Genomic DNA, 21,487 nt, shown 5'->3' on the forward strand with positions numbered 1-21,487 from the left:
TAGTCTTCCTCACCTACCTTGCTCGACTCCTTTCCTTGCTTCTCCTCCTCCTCTTTTTCTTTCAGGAACATTAAAACCAACAGGTTTCCCTGTGACGCGACCACGTGACCTGCCCATCCCCGTGACGTCACTCCGACGATATGGTGGGAGGGGGTCACCTGTTGGAAAACGTCACCTGAAGAAGCCGTGGGATGATATACTTACTTTCTCTAATAGGCAGATTACCTGTTTACTGTTTAGTGGTACTTCTACTTCATGTACTTCATGTACTTCTGTTCGACTACACCTCAGAGGAAAATACTTTACTTTTTATCCTTAACATTTGTTAAACAGCTTTACTTCCTGTCCAGTGAAACCATCTCACATGTAATATTTAGATGACTTAAGCTAAATACAGTTGTTTTTTCCTTAAACAAACACAACTGTTGTTTTAATTACTTGATTAGAGCTCGTAAATAATGAGACACAAAACACTAATAAGTACACATTTATATATCGGGCTGGATTGTATACTTGTATTGGAAGTACATTTTCCTGATAATAAAGGATCAGAATAATACTTCCACCACTAGATGGCGCTGTGACGTCACATTTTAACAGCGCCTGAGCTTGTGTAGAATTTTTTTTTTTTTTTTTTACTTGGTTCTGTGAAGTTTCAGTGCAACAAAAATCTGAACACAAAAACATTTTTACCTCAGAATCTGAAAGTCTCCCTTTTTTTGACCACGAACGTGTGTAATTAGATTTATATAATGGAATATCATTTCATATTTCACAGGACTTTGGTTCGGGGCCCCCGGGGGCCTCTGATCGCTCAGTGACTATAAAAAAAGAGACGTGGGGGTCCGTTGTGAAGCTTCCCCCCCACCATCATCTCTACCTTTGTGCTTCTGGCAAACGTCCTCAGTAACACTTAATACAGAGGAAGTACCAGAGTACTTTTTACCTCTTTTTTTATCATCAAATGTCAAACTTTGGGTGAGAAGCGTTTAACGTAAAGTAAAACTCATCACTACTCTGATGTTCAAACATTTAATTTGGAAAACAGAAGTTTTTACACATTTTCAGAACACACACACACACACACCCCTTGCATAAGGTCTGTTTGTATTTCTGCGGTGAGGAGGAGGAGGAGGAGGAGGAGGAGGGGAAATGGCTTCTTAAGAGGTTCCGCATCACAACACACAAAGAGGAATGTGAAGAGGGGATCACGTCTTGTACTTTAAAGGGAACTAAAACACGTTTGCACACATCGGTGTGTTAAGTTTTACACTACAGGAACTTAAAAGAAGTTAACGGATGATATAGCTGATATGATTTGAGATGTATCAATACAATTAATTTCATTATTGAGATACAACAATCAAATATGTCGCCATGTTGGATTGTTGTAACCATTGAACAGGAAGTGACCATAAATGAACTGAGGAGGAGGCACTATACGAGGCCTGTCAATCAATGTGTAGCCCCGCCCAAAAAGCATCCCCTACTTCATGGCCTGTTTGACTCTAAATGGACCTTCATTCACTAAATGAACATCATGCTGCATTGAAGAAGACTTGAAACTAGAGACTGAGACCATAAACTCATGTTTACAATGTTTACTGAGGGAATAAATCAAGAGAGAAGTAGAGTCATTTCCTCATAGACGTCTATGGGAGCAGAGGAGTCGCCCCCTGCTGGTCACTACACAGAAGTAGAGTCATTTCCTCATAGACGTCTATGGGAGCAGAGGAGTCGCCCCCTGCTGGTCACTACACAGAAGTAGAGTCATTTCCTCATAGACGTCTATGGGAGCAGAGGAGTCGCCCCCTGCTGGTCACTACACAGAAGTAGAGTCATTTCCTCATAGACGTCTATGGGAGCAGAGGAGTCGCCCCCTGCTGGTCACTACACAGAAGTAGAGTCATTTCCTCATAGACGTCTATGGGAGCAGAGGAGTCGCCCCCTGCTGGTCACTACACAGAAGTAGAGTCATTTCCTCATAGACGTCTATGGGAGCAGAGGAGTCGCCCCCTGCTGGTCACTACACAGAAGTAGAGTCATTTCCTCATAGACGTCTATGGGAGCAGAGGAGTCGCCCCCTGCTGGTCACTACACGGAAGTAGAGTAATTTCCTCATAGACGTCTATGGGAGCAGAGGAGTCGCCCCCTGCTGGTCACTACACAGAAGTAGAGTCATTTCCTCATAGACGTCTATGGGAGCAGAGGAGTGTATTTTTCAGATAATGAGATACCTTGTGATGATAAAACATGAGTGAAACTGGGCGGTTTATTTAAACAGCAACATTCTTAAAAACAGTGAAAACAAAAACACCAAAGCTCCTCAAGGTTCCTGTAGTGTAAAACCAAAACATCTAAATAAAACAAGTTAAAGCTGACATGAACAGCTTCGAGGGCCGAGCCTCAATCATTTAAAATCTTCTTCTGATTATGTTCTTCACATTTAGCTCAACAAGTTCAGCGTGAAGCTCACCTGCAACTGTTGCTTAGAGTAAATATTCCACAGTAAATACTAAACACTGGTACGATCCTAAAGACTACAGCGTACCGGCTCCTGTTCTACTTATGGATCCGCCCATCACTCAGATCTAATCTCAGGGATTAAAAGGCAGGAGAAGCCGATGAAAATACTGTGAACTATAAAGTGCATATAAATGGACGACAGCGGTGATGCCCCCCCCCCCCCCCCTGTGAGGGTTAGCGTGTCATCGCACCCATTCAGACGTCTTTAGGGGGGAAAGTACGCACTTTGTTCTTCACTCACAGGTGGATTAAAAACGTGCTTTTTAGAACACGGAGGAGCATTATGACAACCTACAGAAGGGCAGAATAAAAGTGGAGCATTCGGATCAAAGTGCCATGTTGATTAAGTGGGGGGGGGGGGGGTTGCATTGCTTTGCGTGGAGACGTTGGTCTTTGGACGCACAGTGAAGGTCAGACCCTCAGTAGGGGATTTGGTTCTGGTAATACTGCAGCATGTCGTACGTCTTGCTCCTGGTGAGAAATAAAGGTCAGAAAAACGTGTGAGTTGCTATCGCAATGCATGAGGACACGATGCATGAGGACGCCATGCATGAGGACACAATGCATGAGGGCGCCATGCATGAGGACACGATGCATGAGGACGCCATGCATGAGGACACGATGCATGAGGACACGATGCATGAGGACGCCATGCATGAGGACACGATGCATGAGGACACGATGCATGAGGACGCGATGCATGAGGACGCGATGCATGAGGACGCGATGCATGAGGACGCGATGCATGAGGACGCGATGCATGAGGACGCCATGCATGAGGACGCGATGCATGAGGACGCGATGCATGAGGACGCGATGCATGAGGACGCCATGCATGAGGACGCGATGCATGAGGACGCCATGCATGAGGACACGATGCATGAGGACGCCATGCATGAGGACACAATGCATGAGGACACAATGCATGAGGGCGCCATGCATGAGGGCGCCATGCATAAGGACGCCATGCATAAGGACGCCATGCATGAGGACGCCATGCATGAGGGCGCCATGCATGAGGGCGCCATGCATGAGGGCGCCATGCATGAGGGCGCCATGCATGAGGGCGCCATGCATGAGGGCGCCATGCATGAGGTCGCCATGCATGAGGGCGCCATGCATGAGGGCGCCATGCATGAGGTCGCCATGCATGAGGTCGCCATGCATGAGGTCGCCATGCATGAGGAGAATATCTGCATGCAGACGAGGCCTGAGAGACGATGTCCTACCTGCTGCTGAGGAAACAGCTCTGGATGATTTTGATGATGTACGCTGCTGCTTCTTTCTCACTCATTTGAGGATTAAACCGTCCTCTGTGAACACAACAAAGGAAAGATCCCCGTGAATGATTCATTTCATTGATTCCCCCAGCGTGTGTTTCCGAGTCGGGTTGGACTCACTTGAGGAGTTTGATAGTTTGTCCTCTGAAGCACGGCAGCCCGGTGTCCAGCATGAGGGTCACCAGGGACACCACGGCGTCCATGTAGGGTCTTCACCGCGGCAGAAAGAACCCACAACAGCAAAGGTCACATTTCAATCCAACACGCGCACGCCCACGTTATCCGGCCGGTGGCTTCTTACCGCACGGCCAGGTATCCTCTGACGCACATCTCCATGAACCACTTGAAGGGCGTGGCCTCCATCTTGCCCCCCATGATCATCACCATCTCGTCCGTGAGCTTGATGTCCGGCTCCCAGCCCAGGTTTCCTCCGGGCGAGCTCTCGAACATGAAGCCGAAGTCTGCAGAGAACGCCACCATTATTATGTAATTATTTATCAACAGTTCAGCAGCTCATAATTCAATATTAGATAAAACTCGAAAAACATCTCCTTAAAGTGAATACAAAGATAATGTCGTCATTTCTAATTGCGATATTAATTCCAGTTGCTGTATCAGCACATGGCGATAACCGCATTCCTATGTTAATACATCTCCGCAGCACACCGATGTGGATGAGGTGGCCTTTGCTGTCCAGCATGATGTTGCCGTTGTGGCGGTCTTTGATCTGCAGCAGGAACAGCAGCAGGCTGTAGGCGGCCATGCTGCGGATGAAGTTGTACCGGGCCTGCAGAGAGCAGAAGAGGAAACACACTTCAGGGGAAACCGCATCCCAGGTCGAGATTAATGAATCCAAAATGCCCCGAAAGAGTCCATGACCCAACATTTACTACACGGGTTGATCGGTTCTTTTGGAGCATCGTACAGAACATCCAGAACAGGCTAAATTATGTTGATGAAGTGTGCAGGTGAACCAGAGCTCTTTTTAATTGGCTCAGCTTTGACATTTTGTCAAAGAAAGAAAATCTCTTTCCGCACCGAACCAGAAGCCAAACTGAATCGGTTGGCATGGCGCTTACCTTCTGGAAGGCGAGGGTGGATTCGTCGCCGTACTGGTTCCGGAAGTAATCGTACATCCCGAAGTCCGTCTGCCGGCCGAGCTGGTCTCTGGACTTACAGTCGGGGATGCACTCGATCACGCCACACTGAGAGAACCACAAACGCCACGCCATGAAGAGGACAGCTCACGTAGAGAGACCCGTCAATCAGCTTTAAAGCCCCAGCTTTATCAGTCAACCAGTTTAATAATGAGTACGAAACAACTTGAAGCGTTTCGGGTCCTACCCCCGGTGCCGTGGCCACCACTCTGTAGGGGAACACAAACAGGTCCAGGCCCACCAGCTGGAAGATGTTCTTAAAGAGCCCAATGATCTGCAGAGCCAGCATGTCCTGGAGACCCATAAAAACACACAAGAGGTGGAGCGACGGTCACAGGAGAACTCTCCTCACCCTGTAATCCCCCCCCGCCCCCCCCTCGCAACCGGGCCCCTCACCTGTCTGCAGTCGTCTCCCACTTTAAAGATGGCCGCCTGCCAGCAGATCCTGCGCGACCCGTCTGGGTTCTCCTCCGCGTCCTCCAGGGAGTCCGACGGGCAGCGCAGCCCCTCCCGCTCCAGCTCGCTCACCCCGCAGCGCTTCACCTTGAACTTGGCCAGGTACGGCGCTTTGGCGGCGCTGTGGTGAGAGAGAAACAACCCCCCAACAACCCCCCAAGCGTCAACTCGACGCTACAATAATGTCACGAGCCTTGATGGGCCGATGTCTCCGTCCAGCCGGGTACCTCTGCATGGGGGTTCCAGACTTGTAGTCGATGTCCAGCACGATGGCCTCAGGGTTACTGGGAAGGTAACAGCCTGAAGGAAACCACCATCGTGTCACTACAACACGAATATTCACAACTCCACACTAAACGGGTTCAACGGTCTTAAATGTATCGATTTACACGTCTTTGATATTTATCCAAAATGAATCCGACTGTTTGAATATTTGGAGCTAAAAGTGTTTCACATTTGGGTTTAATGGTCACCTGGCTGCACTTTGATGTCCGACAGGGCTTTCAGACACGCCCTCTTCCTCTCCTCGCCCTTCGGAACCGGCCTGCAACATAAAACACAGACTTCAGGGTTAGGATGTCGCCCCCCCCCCCCCTCCCCCTCTCTCCCCGGTGCCTTTACTTAAGAATGGCCGACACGTTGGTGATCTTGTTGAAGAAGTCGAACTCTCTCTGGTAGAAGTCTTTGGCCGGACCCGACAGGGAACCCGTGATCTCCTCCACCATCTGCTCCAGCAGCTCCCCGATGTCGGCTACGCAGGAAGTCACCGCGTCACTTTCACACTACAGCGGACCAATCGTCCTCGCAGCTTCTCTTGATGCGCATTATGAAAATGTTACAAAATCTATGGAAATTCTGTATGAAACTAAAACTTTGATCCGCTGTGACGACACTTTACTCCTTTGATTTAAAAACGACACAGAATGCCGCCTCGTTGTTTGGTTGCCCCCCCCCCCGTCTGCCCCCCGTCTCCCCCCAACTCACGGTCCTTCTGGTGTCCCTCCTCGTCCATGAAGATGTTGGTCTTCATGTTCCAGATGAACTGGTGGGCGAGGAGCTGAGACTTCTGGGCGGCCCACAGGATGTACTCCCTCACGTAGCCCATCTGAGCGGGACGCAGAAGCAGAGCTCAGACCCCCCCCCCTCGCTGAGCGAGCAGCGGACCTTCGTCCAATCAGCAGCTGGCGCTTACCTTGTCGAAGCGGAGCGCCTGAACGATCTGAGGGATGTAGAACAAGATGGCGTCCTGCCGAGAGAAGGTGGCGTGTTAAGGGAGCCGGGGGGGGGGGGCGCCTTTCATTGGAGGACGTCTTTGCACTCACCGGGGGGAAGGAGCGCAGCACTTTGACCCCGTACTGGGCGGTGAGGGGGTGGGGGGGGTACATGCTGCTGAAGTAGGACAGGCCGGTGGGGGGGTCCGCCGGGGCCCAGCACAGGATGTGGCTCAGCTCGGGGGAGTCGGCGTCGATGGTGTGCCAGGTCACCAGGAACTGGGAGGTAAAAACCATGAGGGGGAGTGTGATCCCCCCCCTCACACGGCTCTCTAAAGCTCAGTAGCGATCTCACCTTCACGGCCTCCGGGACGTCGCTCACGGCGCCCGGGTCCAGTCTCACCAGCCGCGTTACCTCGGCAACGATGGCGTCATTCTTGAACCTGGAAATCAATCAATGAACAACCGACTATCACCAGGTTCCTCTGGCGTAGTGTCCCTTTAAGAGGAGTTTATCAGCGAAGGGGGGGGCACCTGGTGGGCAGCTGCATGGCCAGGTAGGGCGCGATGCCCCAGGCCAGGTTGACGTTGTCCTTCCACTGCTTCTCCGTCAGGCTGATGTACTTCGACCTCCAGTTGGCGATGCTGGTCTCCACCGACTGCTCGGTGGCGATGGCCAGCTCCTGGGTGGAGAGGGGGTTGTACCACGTGGTGAGGCGCTCGATCTCGCTGGCCTGGGGGGGCGGGGATGAAGGAAGAGGGTTAATGCCGTAAACATCATCATCATCATCATCATCGTCGTCGTGGTGGTCCCTCACCAGTAAGGCCAGCAGCAGAGTCCTGCGCTTCATGTAGTACTTGTGGAGCTGCGTCCCTCGGTTGGTCTTCTTGGACGTCCCTGAGACGAGGACAGAGTCATGACGTCATGTTCTCCTCGATGAGCGGCGTTTGCATCCTAAAGGCTACGAAGCCGATGGTCACCTGACTTCTTGGAGGTGGTGGACATGCCGCTGGACAGCGGGTAGGTGTTGATCCATCCCTGGCCGCTCTGCTGGGAGCGGGCGCTGGAGTCGGCGTTGCTCCGCATGTCGGCGGCGTTCATCACCGACAGGCTGTGGAGCGACGGGTCCTGGTTATCTGCACACGCACAGACACACACACAAACGCACACACACACGCGCACACACACACACGAAGTTACAACACGCCGCCGAGGCACAAGCGGCAAATTCCTGACGACGTCACGATGGATGAGGAGGTCCTTCTGCGGCTGTGATGGTCATGCATTTGAAGAGCGGGGGGGAGTTTACATGGAGGTAGAAGTTGCCTCCAGCTGCTGATACTGGGTCAGATGTTATGTTGTGGGGGGGGGGGGGGATCTGATCCAGGATCAGCAGAGAGAGCACGCGTCTACCTGAAGCGCTTTGATGAGAATGAGATCGGTTCTTTTGTCGGTGATGAAGAGGAGAAGATCTGCTGGGATGGAAGAAAGTTTCTTTTTTTTTTTTTATTGGGGGGGGGGGGGCAGATGGGGGGGACTGGCGTGATGAATTATCATGCATCTTGACGCGGATGACAAATTTGCGCTTTCCTCACAGCTGCTTAAAGGTCTCGGTGTGATGTTTAGAAGTGTGGGGGGGGGGGGGGGGGTGTGAGAGGAGATCAGCAGGTCTATTTGTGTTGTGTTTGAACACAAAGTCACACAACAACACAAAATAACCCATCAGCAACCTGAGAGGGTTTTTATCAATGGTGCTAAAAGCTTAAGCTTCCACTGAGAAATGTGTGTGTGACACCAAAGTAAAGAGGGGAAAACACTCTAAATGTACCATGTGACTCTTCTGGGGGTTTAACACCACAGCAGCGCTTTTACTTTGTGAGTAGTGCTCTGACTACGGAGAAGAAGCTCAGTCCAACACACTTCAAACCTCAGGGATAGAAGTCAGATTGAGAAGTAAGAAGAAGGGGAAAGGAGAAAATAAACCATATTAAAAAAAAGAGAAAGCGGTGGACCGATACCAGGATCGACCCGCAGCTTCGTGAGGACAAAACAGCGTCAAAGTTGTCCCGCCTGCAAAAAAAAAAAGGGGGGGGGGGTGGGGGGGGAGCGTGCGCTCGTGCGTCGGCGCGGGTCCGAGCTCCACCGCCTCAGGCTTACTTAAGAGAGAAATCGGAGAGGTGCTGGACACGATAAGCGATCCAAATATCCCGGCAGAGAGCGTGCTCGGGGCCGGGGTAGTGCCAAGCTCACCGGGGGGCACCAGGTGGCACGCCGCCAGGTACTTCTTGTCTGACAGGATGCTGGCGTAGAAGCGGATTATGATGCTGATGTCCTCGCGGAGACACGCGTCCCCCTGGGTGGGGAACTTTGGAGCGGCGCTGGAGGGGCGGAGAGCGGAGGGTCGGGTCACATGCAGCGTGCGGTTTGGGTTTCAGTAGAATGAAAAAAGACACACGTTTGTGTTAACTATGTGTGTGTGTGTGTGTGTGTGCACGGCCTTCCCTAAATACAGGTGTGTGAGTCTGAAGGTGTATCCATCTACACTGGATTAGAATTTAGGGCTTTTATTTGTTTATTTGAATTTATTTCCCCCCTCAGTGGTTCTTATTTTTTGCTGTAAATTTGCTGTTGATTTTTAATTAACATCTCAAAAATCAATAAAGATTTACATTATGCGCTTGCAATTTTTTTTACAACTGCAGGTCCAAAAAATAAACCACAGAGGAAGAACCTTAAAAACATTTGGGACGACTAACGTCACATTATGAACATTTTAAATTTCCATTCAAGAAATTTTGTCTTTTTTAAATTTCTTTTTAAGAAACTGAGCAATAAGTCGTGACCTGAAACTCCAGGGAAAATATGTTTTGATATTGTATAAATGAATGATATAAATGTAAGAACTGCAGTGACGGTACCTGAAGTAATCGAAGGCGGTGGAATAAATCTTCTCCCGCAGCACGTTTCTCACGGTGGAGTTGGTGAGGACGTCAGAGTGCAGCAGAGACAGACCCAGGGTCAGCAGCCTGAAGCACAGGGCAACACATCAGCACAGGTCTGTGTGCGTGTGTGCGTGTGTGCGTGTGTGTGCGTGTGTGTGCGTGCGTACCTGAAGCGAGGCCCGATGGCGGCCACGTGGCGGTTGAGACTGCTCTTGGCTCCGCCCACGTTCAGAGACAGCGAGCGCTGCAGCAGACTGCCGAAGATCTCCACTTGATCTGCACTCGAGTACTTTGCTATCTCGAACCGCTGCACTAGAAACTAGAGGGCGGGGGGGTGTAGAGGGGGGGGGGGGGGTGACATGGAACATGAGAGGAAACAATGGAGGAAACACCCGCTTGAAAAGAAGACGATCGTCGTCGTGTTATTGTGCGTTTTTCCCCTCAGACCTCGATCCATATCTGGTGGGGGGTGACGTCGGGGGGGCAGGGGATCGGCTGGCTCTCCTCCGAGGCCGCCAGGGGGTCGGCCTCCACCTTGGCGTCGGAGAACAAGCCCATCTTCAGCTCCACGGTCATCTGCCACGCTCCTGCCATCTCGCGCATGAACTGGAGGGAGGAACCAAAGAGACGAGGACATCAGCATTTAAAGTGACTTTTACCATCGTTATTATTATTATTATTAAGTACCGGGACTTCCACTCCGACGCGAGCCGCCAGCAGCCACTCCCAGCAGGCGATGGCCGTCTCCATGCCGTGCGCCGTGAACATCTTGAGGGGCGACCAGCAGAGGTGGTGCAGCAGCTGAGGGTCGCAGTCTGGAGGGACCAGAGGAGAAGGTCTTTGGAGCAGAAGAACGACACCGTGGACACTTGCATTGAAAACATTCCTCAACCCGAAAACCAGCCGGCGAGGAGCACGAGTGGGAGGGTGAGTAACAACTCTTCTCCAACGAGAGCTCCAGAAGCTCATTTGCATATTGATGACATCACCGTACACGTATTTGCATACAGCTCAGCGCTGCTCTGGGAATATTCTACATTTTTAATGTCGTGAATTTGGGGGACATCCATTTCCGCTTTGACGCAAAGAAGAGACAGCGAGACCTGCGGAGCTGATGAGCAAGGCGGCCAGCTTGAACATGGCCTCGGTGAAGGTCTGCGGCTGCGCCGAGTCCAAAGCCTCGCCCATCTGCCTGATCATCAGCCGGCTCAGATCGGAATGGCCTTTGACCGCCTGGGCGAAGTGGATCATACCAGACACCTGCAGAGGGACATGTCCACGGGGTCCTATCATTGTGTCCCAATATGTTGCAGGTGGGGGGGGCGGGAATCCGGCGCCATCGCCGGCGTCTCACCTCTCCGGCGTATCGGTTCCTGAGGTTGAGGGAGGCCATGAAGTTCGAGTAGTCCTTCTTCACACAGGAGGGCCTCTCGGTCAGCTGCGTGGACTACGGGGAGAAACAGAGGACACTTTGAGCCCGAGAATACGGAACGTCTCCGTCGAGGTGTGAAAGGCGACGGCAGGAGTCTCTTGTGGAATCAAACGTGACGAGAAAGACTGGATGTAATGACGCCTCGTCCCGGCAGAACATCGGCCCGGCGGGCGACCCACCCCCAGCGTCGTGCTCTGCCTGTTGTAACCGGCGAAGTGCAGGATGCTCTCCGTTGCCATGGCGAGGCCGGTGTGCTGCGAGAGACCCGACACCCAGTTCTGATGCTTGTTCAGGTACTCCTGCAGGGAAGAGGACACACGGCGCCGCGGTTACAACGCGCCCGGGGGGGGGGGGGGGGGGGGGGGCATCAGCTCGGCGGTGCCACGCGGGCTACCTGGAGGTGGGACTTGGTCACGGACGGCGCCCACTTCATGGCCTCTTTGAGGATCTCCCCACAACGAGCGGCGAAATCCTTCACAATGCTCTGAGGGGGAAAGAAACCCACTTGTATTTGATCCTTTTAGACTCATGAACAACTGGTGCTTCACGGGGCGCCGTTACCTCTCTGGCTTCGTAAGTGTCGGGGACGGTGATCCTGTGCGGCGTGTCGGGGATGTCGTAGTAGGGGGGGTCCTTGTGAATGTCCTGCAGTGAAGCATCAACCTTCAGAACGACGTGCACCAAGCAAACAGACCGCAAGAGAAAAGCAGGAGTCGCCTCGTGTGTCTCACCGCGCTGAGAGAGAGAGACAGCGTCTGCAGGATGTCCAGCATGGTCCTCAGCACGCGGCCGCTCCACAGCAAGTGGGGGAAACTGAGAGGGGGGGGCAAGGTGTCAGTGTTGTATTCCCAATATGTGTGTGTGTGTGTGTGTGTGTGTGTGCAGGCGTCTCCGCTCACGTCTCTGCCAGCCCCGACAGGTATTTGTCGGCCACCCTGCGGATCCTCTTGTGGATGTGGTTGAAGTTGACCAGCAGGAACTGGGCGTGGCGCTCCAGCTCCTCCTCGTGGGCCTTGGTTTTGGGCTGGAAGTGATACGACGGCAGCGTAACGTTTGGTTCGATTGTCTTACGAATTCACTCTACATCATCGTTGGGTCGATGATGAAATCACAGAAATGCCCAAAGTTTCGTGAAGAATGACAAAATCCTCATATTTGAGAAGAGAAGATTTAAAGTAAAATATTTCCCTTGGTGCTCACGGCTGCTAGTGTGGAAACATCTCCTTTACCTTCTCGGCCATCATGTGCAGGAAGACCTCAAACACCTTGTCGCTAACGGCGATCACGCACTGCATCATGCCTGGGAAAGAACAGGCCACAACATGAAGAACAAAGAAGTAACACTAATAAAGAAACGTATGCATTTCTTTCCTGGCGCTCACCGGATTTGTCCTTCTGTATCGCCCGGTCTTCAAAGTATCGAAACATGACCTGAAAGCGGTCCGAGTCCAGAGCGCGCAGCATCCTGATGGACAGACACGCGTCAAGAGGACTTCAAGGAGCGCCACGTGCACCGGCCTGTGTGCGCGCTACACGCTACACGCTACACCCACCTCATGTACTCCAGCCGGTACACGGACAGCAGGTAGGTGGACATGGCGAAGTCCAGCTTGTTGATGAGAGCGGACACCTCGGGGGGCGGGTCCAGCAGGTTGGTGATGGTGCTGCGCAGGTCGTTCAGCTCGCCCTGAGGGGAAAGCGCACGCCAACGGCGCCGACACGTCAACGGCGCCGACACGTCAACCTGGGGTCCACCTCAGTGTGTGTGTGTGTGTGTGTGTGCACGTACCGCGGTGACGGTGTCGTTCTTCAGCGCCGAGTTGTACTGCAGCTCCGAGCGGAGCGGCTCGCCGGAGGGGAACGTGAGCAGCGGCGACTTGGTGGCGATTTCGCAGACGCCCTCGTACCACTCCTCGGGCCACAGACCTGAGAGGGTTTACCAGAGTCAGCACGCCGTACCACACACACACACACACACACACACGGCGTGGAGCTTCTGCTGTACCCGAGCCCTCCACGGCGAAGCCCATGACCACGGAGTAGAGCCAGAAGTCCCTGAAGAGCTTCTGCAGACGCGGCTTGGCCTCTTTAATCGGCGGCAGCCTCTTGGTGAGCTGCAGGAGGAGGGAGAAGATCTCGTCGTTTTTAGAGTCATCACCACGTTGGAGGAAATATGCAGAAGACTCACCACAGCAATTACTGGAATCAGGACCCCGAGGTTTCCGGCGCTGCTCGACGCCTACAGAGAAAAACATCATGCACACAAAGGAGGAGCCGCCATGATGGAGGACAATTCAGCTCTTAATTCTCAGTTCATTTATTAAAACCTCACGATATGTACAGAAGGATGAGCAATGCATGCAGACTGTTGTCTGGTCCCCTCCGCTCGGTGCGAGTGGGCCGTACCTTCAGAGCCGGGCCTTTGTCCGGGGCTCGCTCGCTGGCTCGCTTCCCCTCCAGACCCAGCTGGACGAACAGCTCCAGCAGGTTGACCAGCAGCTCGTCGACCATCTGCTCGGACTGCAGGTTGGCGGCGATGTTCCCCAGAGCGTTTATCACCGCCAAGGAGCAGTGTCTGCGGAGGGGAGGGGGGGGGGGGGGGGGGGCGTTATCCACAGTCATTTAGAGACTTCCAATAAGAGCATTTCAACCATGAGGAAACAAACCCAGAAGAACAAGAAACAAGAAAGTGTAATTTCATCAAATAAGCCGATGTACAACTTGTTATAGATAAGATCCATTATGAGTCCAGTTTAAGGTCTACAGTGTGTTAGTGTTTAGTGTGAAGATGTGAAGGCTCTCTGTGGTCCTGATGTCATCAGAGCTCCTTCCACCATCTAGGAGCAGGACAGCAAAGAGTGGAGATCTAGTCCAGTGTTCTGCTCTCAGTGAGGAACAAGCAGCTTGATGTTGGGATGGAGGGTTTCACCAGGTCCTGGATGGAGACTGGACCCCATCCATCCACAGCATGCTACGTGAGCACCAGCTCGATCTTCACGTACGCACCTGTATCCGTGGTCCTTGTAGTCTTTGTTAGAGTAAACCATGGAGCTGGCCTTCACACTGATCTGCTGGAACAAGTTCCACACTTCCTGGTAGATGTATTGCTGAGGCGAGAAGAAAAGGCACCACGTTAAGATTGTTTGCAGAATCTGAAACAACTTCTGATCCTCCGAATCCCAAAAAATAAACCACTTGATGCAAACAGTTTCTGTTAAAATGATTCATTTCTGAGCTCTTCGGGGAAACTATGATGCCTGTGTGTGTGTGTATATATATATATATATATACACTCACCGGCCACTTTATTAGGTACACCTGTCCAACTGCTTGTTAACACTTAATTTCTAAGCAGCCAATCACATGGCGGCAACTCAGTGCATTTAGGCATGTAGACATTGTCAAGACAATCTCCTGCAGTTCAAACCGAGCATCAGTTTGGGGAAGAAAGGTGATTTGAGTGACTTTGAACGTGGCATGATTGTTGGTGCCAGAAGGGCTGGTCTGAGTATTTCAGAAACTGCTAATCTACTGGGATTTTCACGCACAACCATCTCTAGGGTTTACAGAGAATGGTCCGAAAAAGAAAAAACATCCAGTGAGCGGCAGTTCTGTGGGCGGAAATGCCTTGTTGATGCCAGAGGTCAGAGGAGAATGGCCAGACTGGTTCGAGCTGATAGAAGGGCAACAGTGACTCAAATAACCACCCGTTACAACCAAGGTGGGCATAAGAGCATCTCTGAACGCACAGTACGTCCAACTTTGAGGCAGATGGGCTACAGCAGCAGAAGACCACACCGGGTGCCACTCCTTTCAGCTAAGAACAGGAAACTGAGGCTACAATTTGCACAAGCTCATCGAAATTGGACAATAGAAGATTGGAAAAACGTCTCGATTTCTGCTGCGACATTCGGATGGTAGGGTCAGAATTTGGCGTCTACAACATGAAAGCATGGATCCATCCTGCCTTGTATCAACGGTTCAGGCTGGTGGTGGTGGTGTCATGGTGTGGGGAATATTTTCTTGGCACTCTTTGGGCCCCTTGGTACCAATTGAGCATCGTTGCAACGCCACAGCCTACCTGAGTATTGTTGCTGACCATGTCCATCCCTTTATGACCACAATGTACCCAACTTCTGATGGCTACTTTCAGCAGGATAATGCGCCATGTCATAAAGCTGGAATCATCTCAGACTGGTTTCTTGAACATGACAATGAGTTCGCTGTACTCAAATGGCCTCCACAATCACCAGATCTCAATCCAATAGAGCATCTTTGGGATGTGGTGGAACGGGAGATTCGCATCATGGATGTGCAGCCGACAAATCTGCGGCAACTGTGTGATGCCATCATGTCAATATGGACCAAACTCCCTGAGGAATGCTTCCAGCACCTTGTTGAATCTATGCCACGAAGAATTGAGGCAGTTCTGAAGGCAAAAGGGGGTCCAACCCGTTACTAGCATGGGGTACCTAATAAAGTGGCCGGTGAGTGTATATACACACACACATAGCATGTTGTTGATATAAATACCGATGTTGTTAAACATCATAATAATCTGCACCAGACATGTGGTTCTTATGGTCTGTTCTTCGAGTCATGATGGCTTCCCAAGTGGAGCCAAAAGGGGGTTGAATAAAGACTGACGTTGCCCGTGATGACCATGCAGCCCAGCTGGTCCACGATGAGGACGTCCAGCTGGGAGGGAGGCTGGCAGAACTTCTGCTGGAGGATCTGGAGGATGGGCTCCATCACTCTGGGGGTGTCCCGCAGAGCCACAGCGATGTGGCCCAGAGCCCTGATGGTGTGGTCCGGGATCAGGTGAGCATCCCTGAGGAAAAGAGGCGGGACCGATGTTAAAAAAAATAAATTAAAAAAAGACTTGTAATTCAGTCAGAGGGAGGCGACGCTCAACTGACTTATCGTTCTCCTGGTAGATGTAGAGGCGGTTGGACAGGCTGGCCAGGAAGGCTTCCACGATGACGTTATCCATCGTCAGTCCGGCCTTCAGGCACCTGCACACGGAGGGAGGGACGAGTTCATGCGCTACTCGTTACGGCTCCAAGGGGCGGTGCAACATTGTGACAGAACGTTTGGATTAACACCTCAAAGTGCAGAATAGTGCCTCAAGTCACCAGCAGTAGGACTGGTCTCTCACTATCAAGATGTGTCTTTGTGACGTGTTTAATGCTCGTTTGTTATTATTGTTGTTGAGATGTTATTTCTAATTATTGAAGAGACAATTCTCTGCTCGCTGCAGTTTTGTAAATAAAATGAAATGATGGAGAACACACTGAAATAGTGTGTGTGTGTGTGTGTGTGTGTGAGCCCACCTGCAGATGTTGTCGATGGAGATGTCCCTCAGCTGTTCGTACATGGAGGCCTGGCTCTTCTTGCTGGAGTTGGTGCTGAGGGTCGACTGGGAATGTTCGTTGGTCACGTGGATCTTTATCTCGCCGGTCGCTAGAAAAAAGAAAAGAAATCAGCTTCTGAGGGTCAAAAAGACAAAACGTTGAGCGCCGGAGAGCTGCGTCGTCACCTGGAGTGTACTGGGTGTGGTACTTGTAGAGCTTCACCAGAACCGGAGACGGCACCACCAGGAAGTCTCTCAGCGACATGGTGACGGAGTGAGCCACCACGGGGAAGCGCTCACACAGACGACCCAGGCCCTGAGGACACACATACACACACACACCATGTAACTGGTGGAGCGTCTCCATGCCAACGCCGTTCATGCAACGTGTTGGTGTGAAGATGACCCCCCCCCCCAACCCCCCCCCCGGTTACCTGCAGGCAGCAGATGAGCAGCGGCATGTGAGCGATGATCACTTTACTGGACGTCTTGGACTGCAGCTTCTCCGACAGTTTGGTGCAGAGGTTCTCGGCTCCTGGTGAAACAAAACCAAAGAAGAAGAAGAATTGATCTTTTGCCAGCTTCCCGAGACGGACGCCGCCCCGCCCCCCTCGCCGCCCCCCGCCGCTCACCTTGCTCTTCGGTCACGGCCCACACCATGAGGTCCACGCAGGCGGCGTTGGCCTGGCAGCGCAGCTTGAGCGGGCTGAGCTCGCTCTGCAGGTACTCCACGTCGTGCAGGATCCTCTGCAGCTCCGACTGGCTGCTGCTGAACTGCTCCAGCACGAAGTCGTGCACCTCCTTCACGTAGTCCGTCTGCAGGTCTGGAGAGGGAGCGCGCCGTTACAGCTCACGGCCACGTTTGATGTTAAAAGCGATTTAGAGGAGGCTCTTTCACCTTTTAGATTGTACAGAGTGTCTCTCAGCATTTTAAATATGGCTACATACAGAGGGTCACTGAAGGTTTTGTAGTAGAGATGAAGACAGGGATTCAACTGAGAAGAAAGAAGCGGATATTAATCAATGAACCAGGAGTGTAAAAACTCTATTTCTTTTAAAATAAAATTGACAGAGCCTGACCTCGAGAAGTTCTGCCAGAGACTCATCCAACGATTTCAGAAAGGACTCGGACACAAACTGTTCCACCTGTTGGAGAGAAACGACTGAATCAAACTGCACGCCGTCTCCTTTCTTCCACATCCACGGCTGGCTGCTCACCATGTGGAGGAGCTGCCTCAGCATGTCCAGAGGCACGAGGAACTCCCCGGAGCTGCTGCCGGTGAAGAGAGGGGAGACGGAGAAGCTGGAGCTGATGGTGGAGAAGTAGTAGTCCGGGTCCACTGAGCTGCCGTCGGGGAGGTAGGAGCCTGCAGAGGGTTCAAAGGGGTCATTGTGGATGCGTTGAAGCTTCTTCTCCGTAGGCTTTTACTACAGCAGCAGTTTTACAGTATTATTCTGCTGTCAGTGAAAGAGGTGAAGTTGTCGTCTACTGCTGCCCCGACCCGTTAGCCTATGGAGCCCTGAAGTTCTCACCTTCAAAGTACTGAGCAGAGGGGTCGGCAGGTGAGATGGGGGTCAGACAGGCTCTCTCCGGACTCGCCTGGAAACACAAAAAAAAGCCCTCGGTGGAAACGTGTCGCTTTGTGATCGCTTTCCTCCACGTTGGTTCCCGTGTGTTTACCCCCCCCACCACCCACCCACCTGTTGACTGGAGCCTTTCCTCCGCAGCGTGTCCCCCTGATACACCGTGAGCAGGGAGCTCGGCAGGATGGAGCGGAAGTCGTTGAAGGAGCGGCGCTGCGCGGCGTCGCTTTCGTCGGCCGTCGGCGGCGTGGGGGCCACCAGGCGGGGGAACAGCTTGGAGAGCAGCGGCTCGTCCGTGTTGCTGTATCGGCCGAAGGCCCGGGCCACGCCCAGCAGGGTGGGCACGGTGTACCGGCACAGGTACTCTGCGCGGGGCGGAAGAAAGGTCACGGGCGGTCGGGGCGGCGCCGAGGGGACGCTCAAAGGGAGAAGGAGCTGCGTTACGTCGGTACCTTTGTCGTGCGCCTCTGGATCTTTGCAGATGTCTTGCAGGACCTTCATGATGTCCATCACGGCCTCCAGGATCTGACAAAGATCAACATGATGTAGTCTTGATGCAAAGGACAAATCTTGCTTAAAAGTCTCTTTGTAAAATTCTGTTCACAGCGACCATGAGGAGAAGGAACAATACCTGCAACCAAAGGTACACACACACACACACACACACACACACACCTGCCCTCGTAGGGTCTCATCCCGTTGGGCTACGTCTGAGAGGAGGGTCACCAGCCCGAAGGTGAAGATCTCTGCCACAGGGAGGGTCTCTGAGTAGGACACACGCGTATTGAGTAACAGGTCGTAGAGAACATCAGAGACATGTTTGAGGACACAGGTGTGCGGTTACCTCTTCCTTTCCGCTCCGAGCTTTCTTCAATCCACTGAACTTTGTGGAGCCCTTTGAGCAGCCCGAGCAGGTAGGGGACGATGGCGTCTTTGTGCTGCAACACAAGCATTCACAGCACGTCACACATGGGGGGAGGGGGGGGGGGATGCACCAACAAGCATAAAGGCGGAGAGGCGTGAGGTTTACCTGCAGGTCCGACTCCACCAGAAAGATGCCCAGCGCGATGACTGCGTCTCTCCTCCTCTCGTCCAACTGGAAGACTCCCCTGAAGTCCACGGGACACATGCATTGCAGCTTCTGCACCTGAGAGAGGAGCACACACGGCCTCTTACTGCTGGTTTGAGCTGGCAGAAAGACACTGCTCGGGTCTTTTTAGGGAGCTAAAAAGAAGTGTTAGCCTAAACAAAGCTGCATTGATTAGCCTAATGCCAAAGGGTCAGACACACCATGCGAGATGGATTTATCCACCATTCAAACATTGGTGCAGACGCTGTTAGGGGCCAAGAGGGGAGGTTTGTGGAGTCATAACATTGGATTTCAAAAGATAAAAGGACATGATTGTCAGATCTCATAGAGCTATTCGGGTGATTAAAATCTAAAGAATGAGGCCTGAAGCAGTTGAAAAGAAAATTAAATATAGAGCTTGACAGGTAGCTTCCATTGGCAAAGACTTTCCTAACAAGCACATTTCAAAAGGCCCGTGTTCCTGCAGTTCTTTCATCATACTGGGCTGTACTTCCTGCGTAGTTTTGACTCATTTCCCCATTTTAAACCTCCGTGGGGATGTTTGCTAATCACTTGAAAGCTGTGGCCGTGTCGTTATCCCGACCACAAATCCCAACGTCACGAGTCGACCGCTTCATCCCAACAACTTTATTTCAGCTGCAGAACCCCAACAACATGCAACGCTGGGATAGCTCTCATTAACGTTTCCTCATCGAGTTTTGCAAGTTTTATCTGGGTGGGACTTTAAGCCGGTTGCCTCCCTCGTGTGTCTGTCATTCATCAAATGATGATGATAATATGGAGCTTATCCCTCCTCTTTGTCTTGGCCAGAATAACCTGTTTGGAGCCTCAGCATTCCCATAGATACTAATATTACTAGCTTTCTTTTGCACACACACACACACACACACACACACACACACACACACACACACACACACACACACCAGCCTGGCCTCCAGTTTTCTTATATTTAATGTAAAAATGCACCTTGTGAGCACACTATAGACAATAAGATGAAAGGTACGCCCACTAGATCTTGACCCCCGGGGGAAACGAGGCCACATATCAGCGGAGCCAGTTGATTCGGAGCAATTTGAAAGTTGAAATGAGGTCAAATCAAAAGAATCTGGGCCTGGTTTCCTCTGAGGGGCTCTTTTTTCTGCCTGATTGCTGATCCATGCCCTCTCCTCTTCATGAAAGATGTTCCACTCAATCACTATTGATTGTTGGTGCCGGACGCATCAACAACGCGTCACTCTGGAAGATGCTGCAATTAGCCAAAAAGATACATTGATCCAAACCCCACATTGATCCAAACCCCACCGGTAAGCAGCATATTTCTTACTTAACAGCTGACAGCTTGTCTCAGCTCCCTCATGCACTGAAAAAACATTAGAAATCACTGCAATCGAATCGATTTTTTTTTTTAAAGGAGGAATAGTGGACCCTGGACTGAGAGACAGTTTGTCTGGACTCGCACATGTTATTAAGTTGTTGCCTCAGCTTTACATCTGACGTCACAAGGCTGCGATCTGAATCTATCTTGATCCATATCTTGATCCATCCTGTGCCACCCTGAGCCAAATGGCTATATACCGTATACACACACATACATACCTATATATAAACATGTATGTGTGTATTATGACATCCAAAGGGAGAAGGGTTCCTTCCTCTCACACGCCAAGTCTTAACCCGAGTTAAAGATTAGTGCTCACAGGTTAAAAACAGCTAGCGTTAGCCGCTGTTAGCCTCCTCTGACGTCCGTTTGAAATCTGTTAAAGCAAATAAATCCCACGATGACAACGTTCTCCACACATCGGCGAGCTGAAGGACACGCTGGCAGTGGGTTTTAAACCCGTGACACGGGTCGAACGTGGTGGAGAAGCGAAGTCAAAGAGCGGCCCTTTACTGCCAAATGTCCTTTTTTCTGTCCTCTCTGACAGGTTCTAGGTTAGCATGCTACCGTCGTTAGCCGTCGCCACGTAACAACGTTACCTTTTCTATCGGGGCCTGCCGGTGAGCCGCCAACGAGCGGGCCAGAGACAAGACGGTGTTGAAGTAGAAGCCTCTGCTTGCCCCTCCATTGACAGACATGTTTTTAAAAGAGTCCTTAATGCCGCCACCAGAACACAAACATCTTCTTTCATTCAGTCCCGAGCAGCACTGACAACTACGGCAAGCGCGAGGTGGTCAAGAAACGCGAAGCAAGGTCACGGTGCGTACGTGCTAAGAACCGCAGGTAACTGAGGACATCTGATCTAGGACCGCACTAGAGAGGTCATTTACTTAGCAGAGGTGTTCTATGTCATTATTTACATGTACTCCAGGAGATTCCAGAGAGAAATAGTGTACCTTTCGCAACCTGACATCATGTACCTTCAATAAGCAAGTCGAAGAAACATGTTACATGCAGGACTTACTTGAAACAGAGCATTTCAAAACTGTGGTATAACAAATATCACTTATCAGT

General features: G+C 51.6%; 1 protein-coding gene across 2 annotated transcripts; it reads right to left on the reverse strand.

The window, feature by feature from the left end:
• Positions 1-2,027: 2,027 nt before the first annotated feature.
• On the reverse strand, positions 2,028-21,227 carry pi4kaa (phosphatidylinositol 4-kinase, catalytic, alpha a). Of its 2 annotated transcripts, none has more exons than XM_037484254.2 (54): positions 21,013-21,227; positions 18,973-19,089; positions 18,787-18,880; positions 18,618-18,706; positions 18,395-18,467; positions 18,060-18,307; positions 17,892-17,958; positions 17,577-17,725; positions 17,439-17,504; positions 17,257-17,353; positions 16,991-17,182; positions 16,793-16,893; positions 16,545-16,674; positions 16,339-16,468; positions 15,925-16,020; positions 15,653-15,836; positions 14,012-14,112; positions 13,412-13,580; positions 13,194-13,244; positions 13,011-13,119; positions 12,795-12,931; positions 12,559-12,692; positions 12,388-12,470; positions 12,235-12,305; positions 11,905-12,029; positions 11,737-11,818; positions 11,567-11,650; positions 11,400-11,489; positions 11,185-11,304; positions 10,928-11,020; positions 10,677-10,833; positions 10,261-10,388; positions 10,021-10,179; positions 9,741-9,892; positions 9,550-9,657; positions 8,882-9,009; positions 7,612-7,767; positions 7,449-7,528; positions 7,165-7,364; positions 6,986-7,073; positions 6,742-6,909; positions 6,612-6,665; positions 6,404-6,524; positions 6,041-6,170; positions 5,893-5,963; positions 5,647-5,719; positions 5,360-5,540; positions 5,151-5,255; positions 4,886-5,011; positions 4,473-4,593; positions 4,108-4,267; positions 3,927-4,016; positions 3,756-3,839; positions 2,028-2,997 (listed from the first exon to the last, which is right to left on the reverse strand). In XM_037484254.2, exons 1-54 carry the CDS (start codon positions 21,109-21,111, stop codon positions 2,946-2,948), a joined length of 6,273 nt encoding a protein of 2,090 aa, XP_037340151.2. In that variant the 5' UTR covers positions 21,112-21,227; the 3' UTR covers positions 2,028-2,945. The 2 variants fall into 2 exon arrangements, with proteins under 2 accessions (XP_037340151.2, XP_037340150.2); XM_037484253.2 differs by having other exon boundaries at positions 8,789-9,009.
• Between the last annotated feature and the right edge of the window lie 260 nt (positions 21,228-21,487).

The sequence above is a fragment of the Pungitius pungitius genome, chromosome 18 (assembly GCF_949316345.1).
Source record: "Pungitius pungitius chromosome 18, fPunPun2.1, whole genome shotgun sequence".
NCBI lineage: Eukaryota > Metazoa > Chordata > Actinopteri > Perciformes > Gasterosteidae > Pungitius > Pungitius pungitius.

Excerpts from the sequence above, each read along its gene's own strand:
- pi4kaa (XM_037484253.2), bottom strand. The coding sequence starts at position 21,111 with ATGTCTGTCAATGGAGGGGCAAGCAGAGGCTTCTACTTCAACACCGTC. Across the intron at positions 13,581-14,011 it reads TACAAGGACCACGGATACAG|ACACTGCTCCTTGGCGGTGA; the intron begins GTGCGTACGTGA and ends TCCCCTCCGCAG. Across the intron at positions 12,693-12,794 it reads AGAACGACACCGTCACCGCG|GGCGAGCTGAACGACCTGCG; the intron begins GTACGTGCACAC and ends CTTTCCCCTCAG.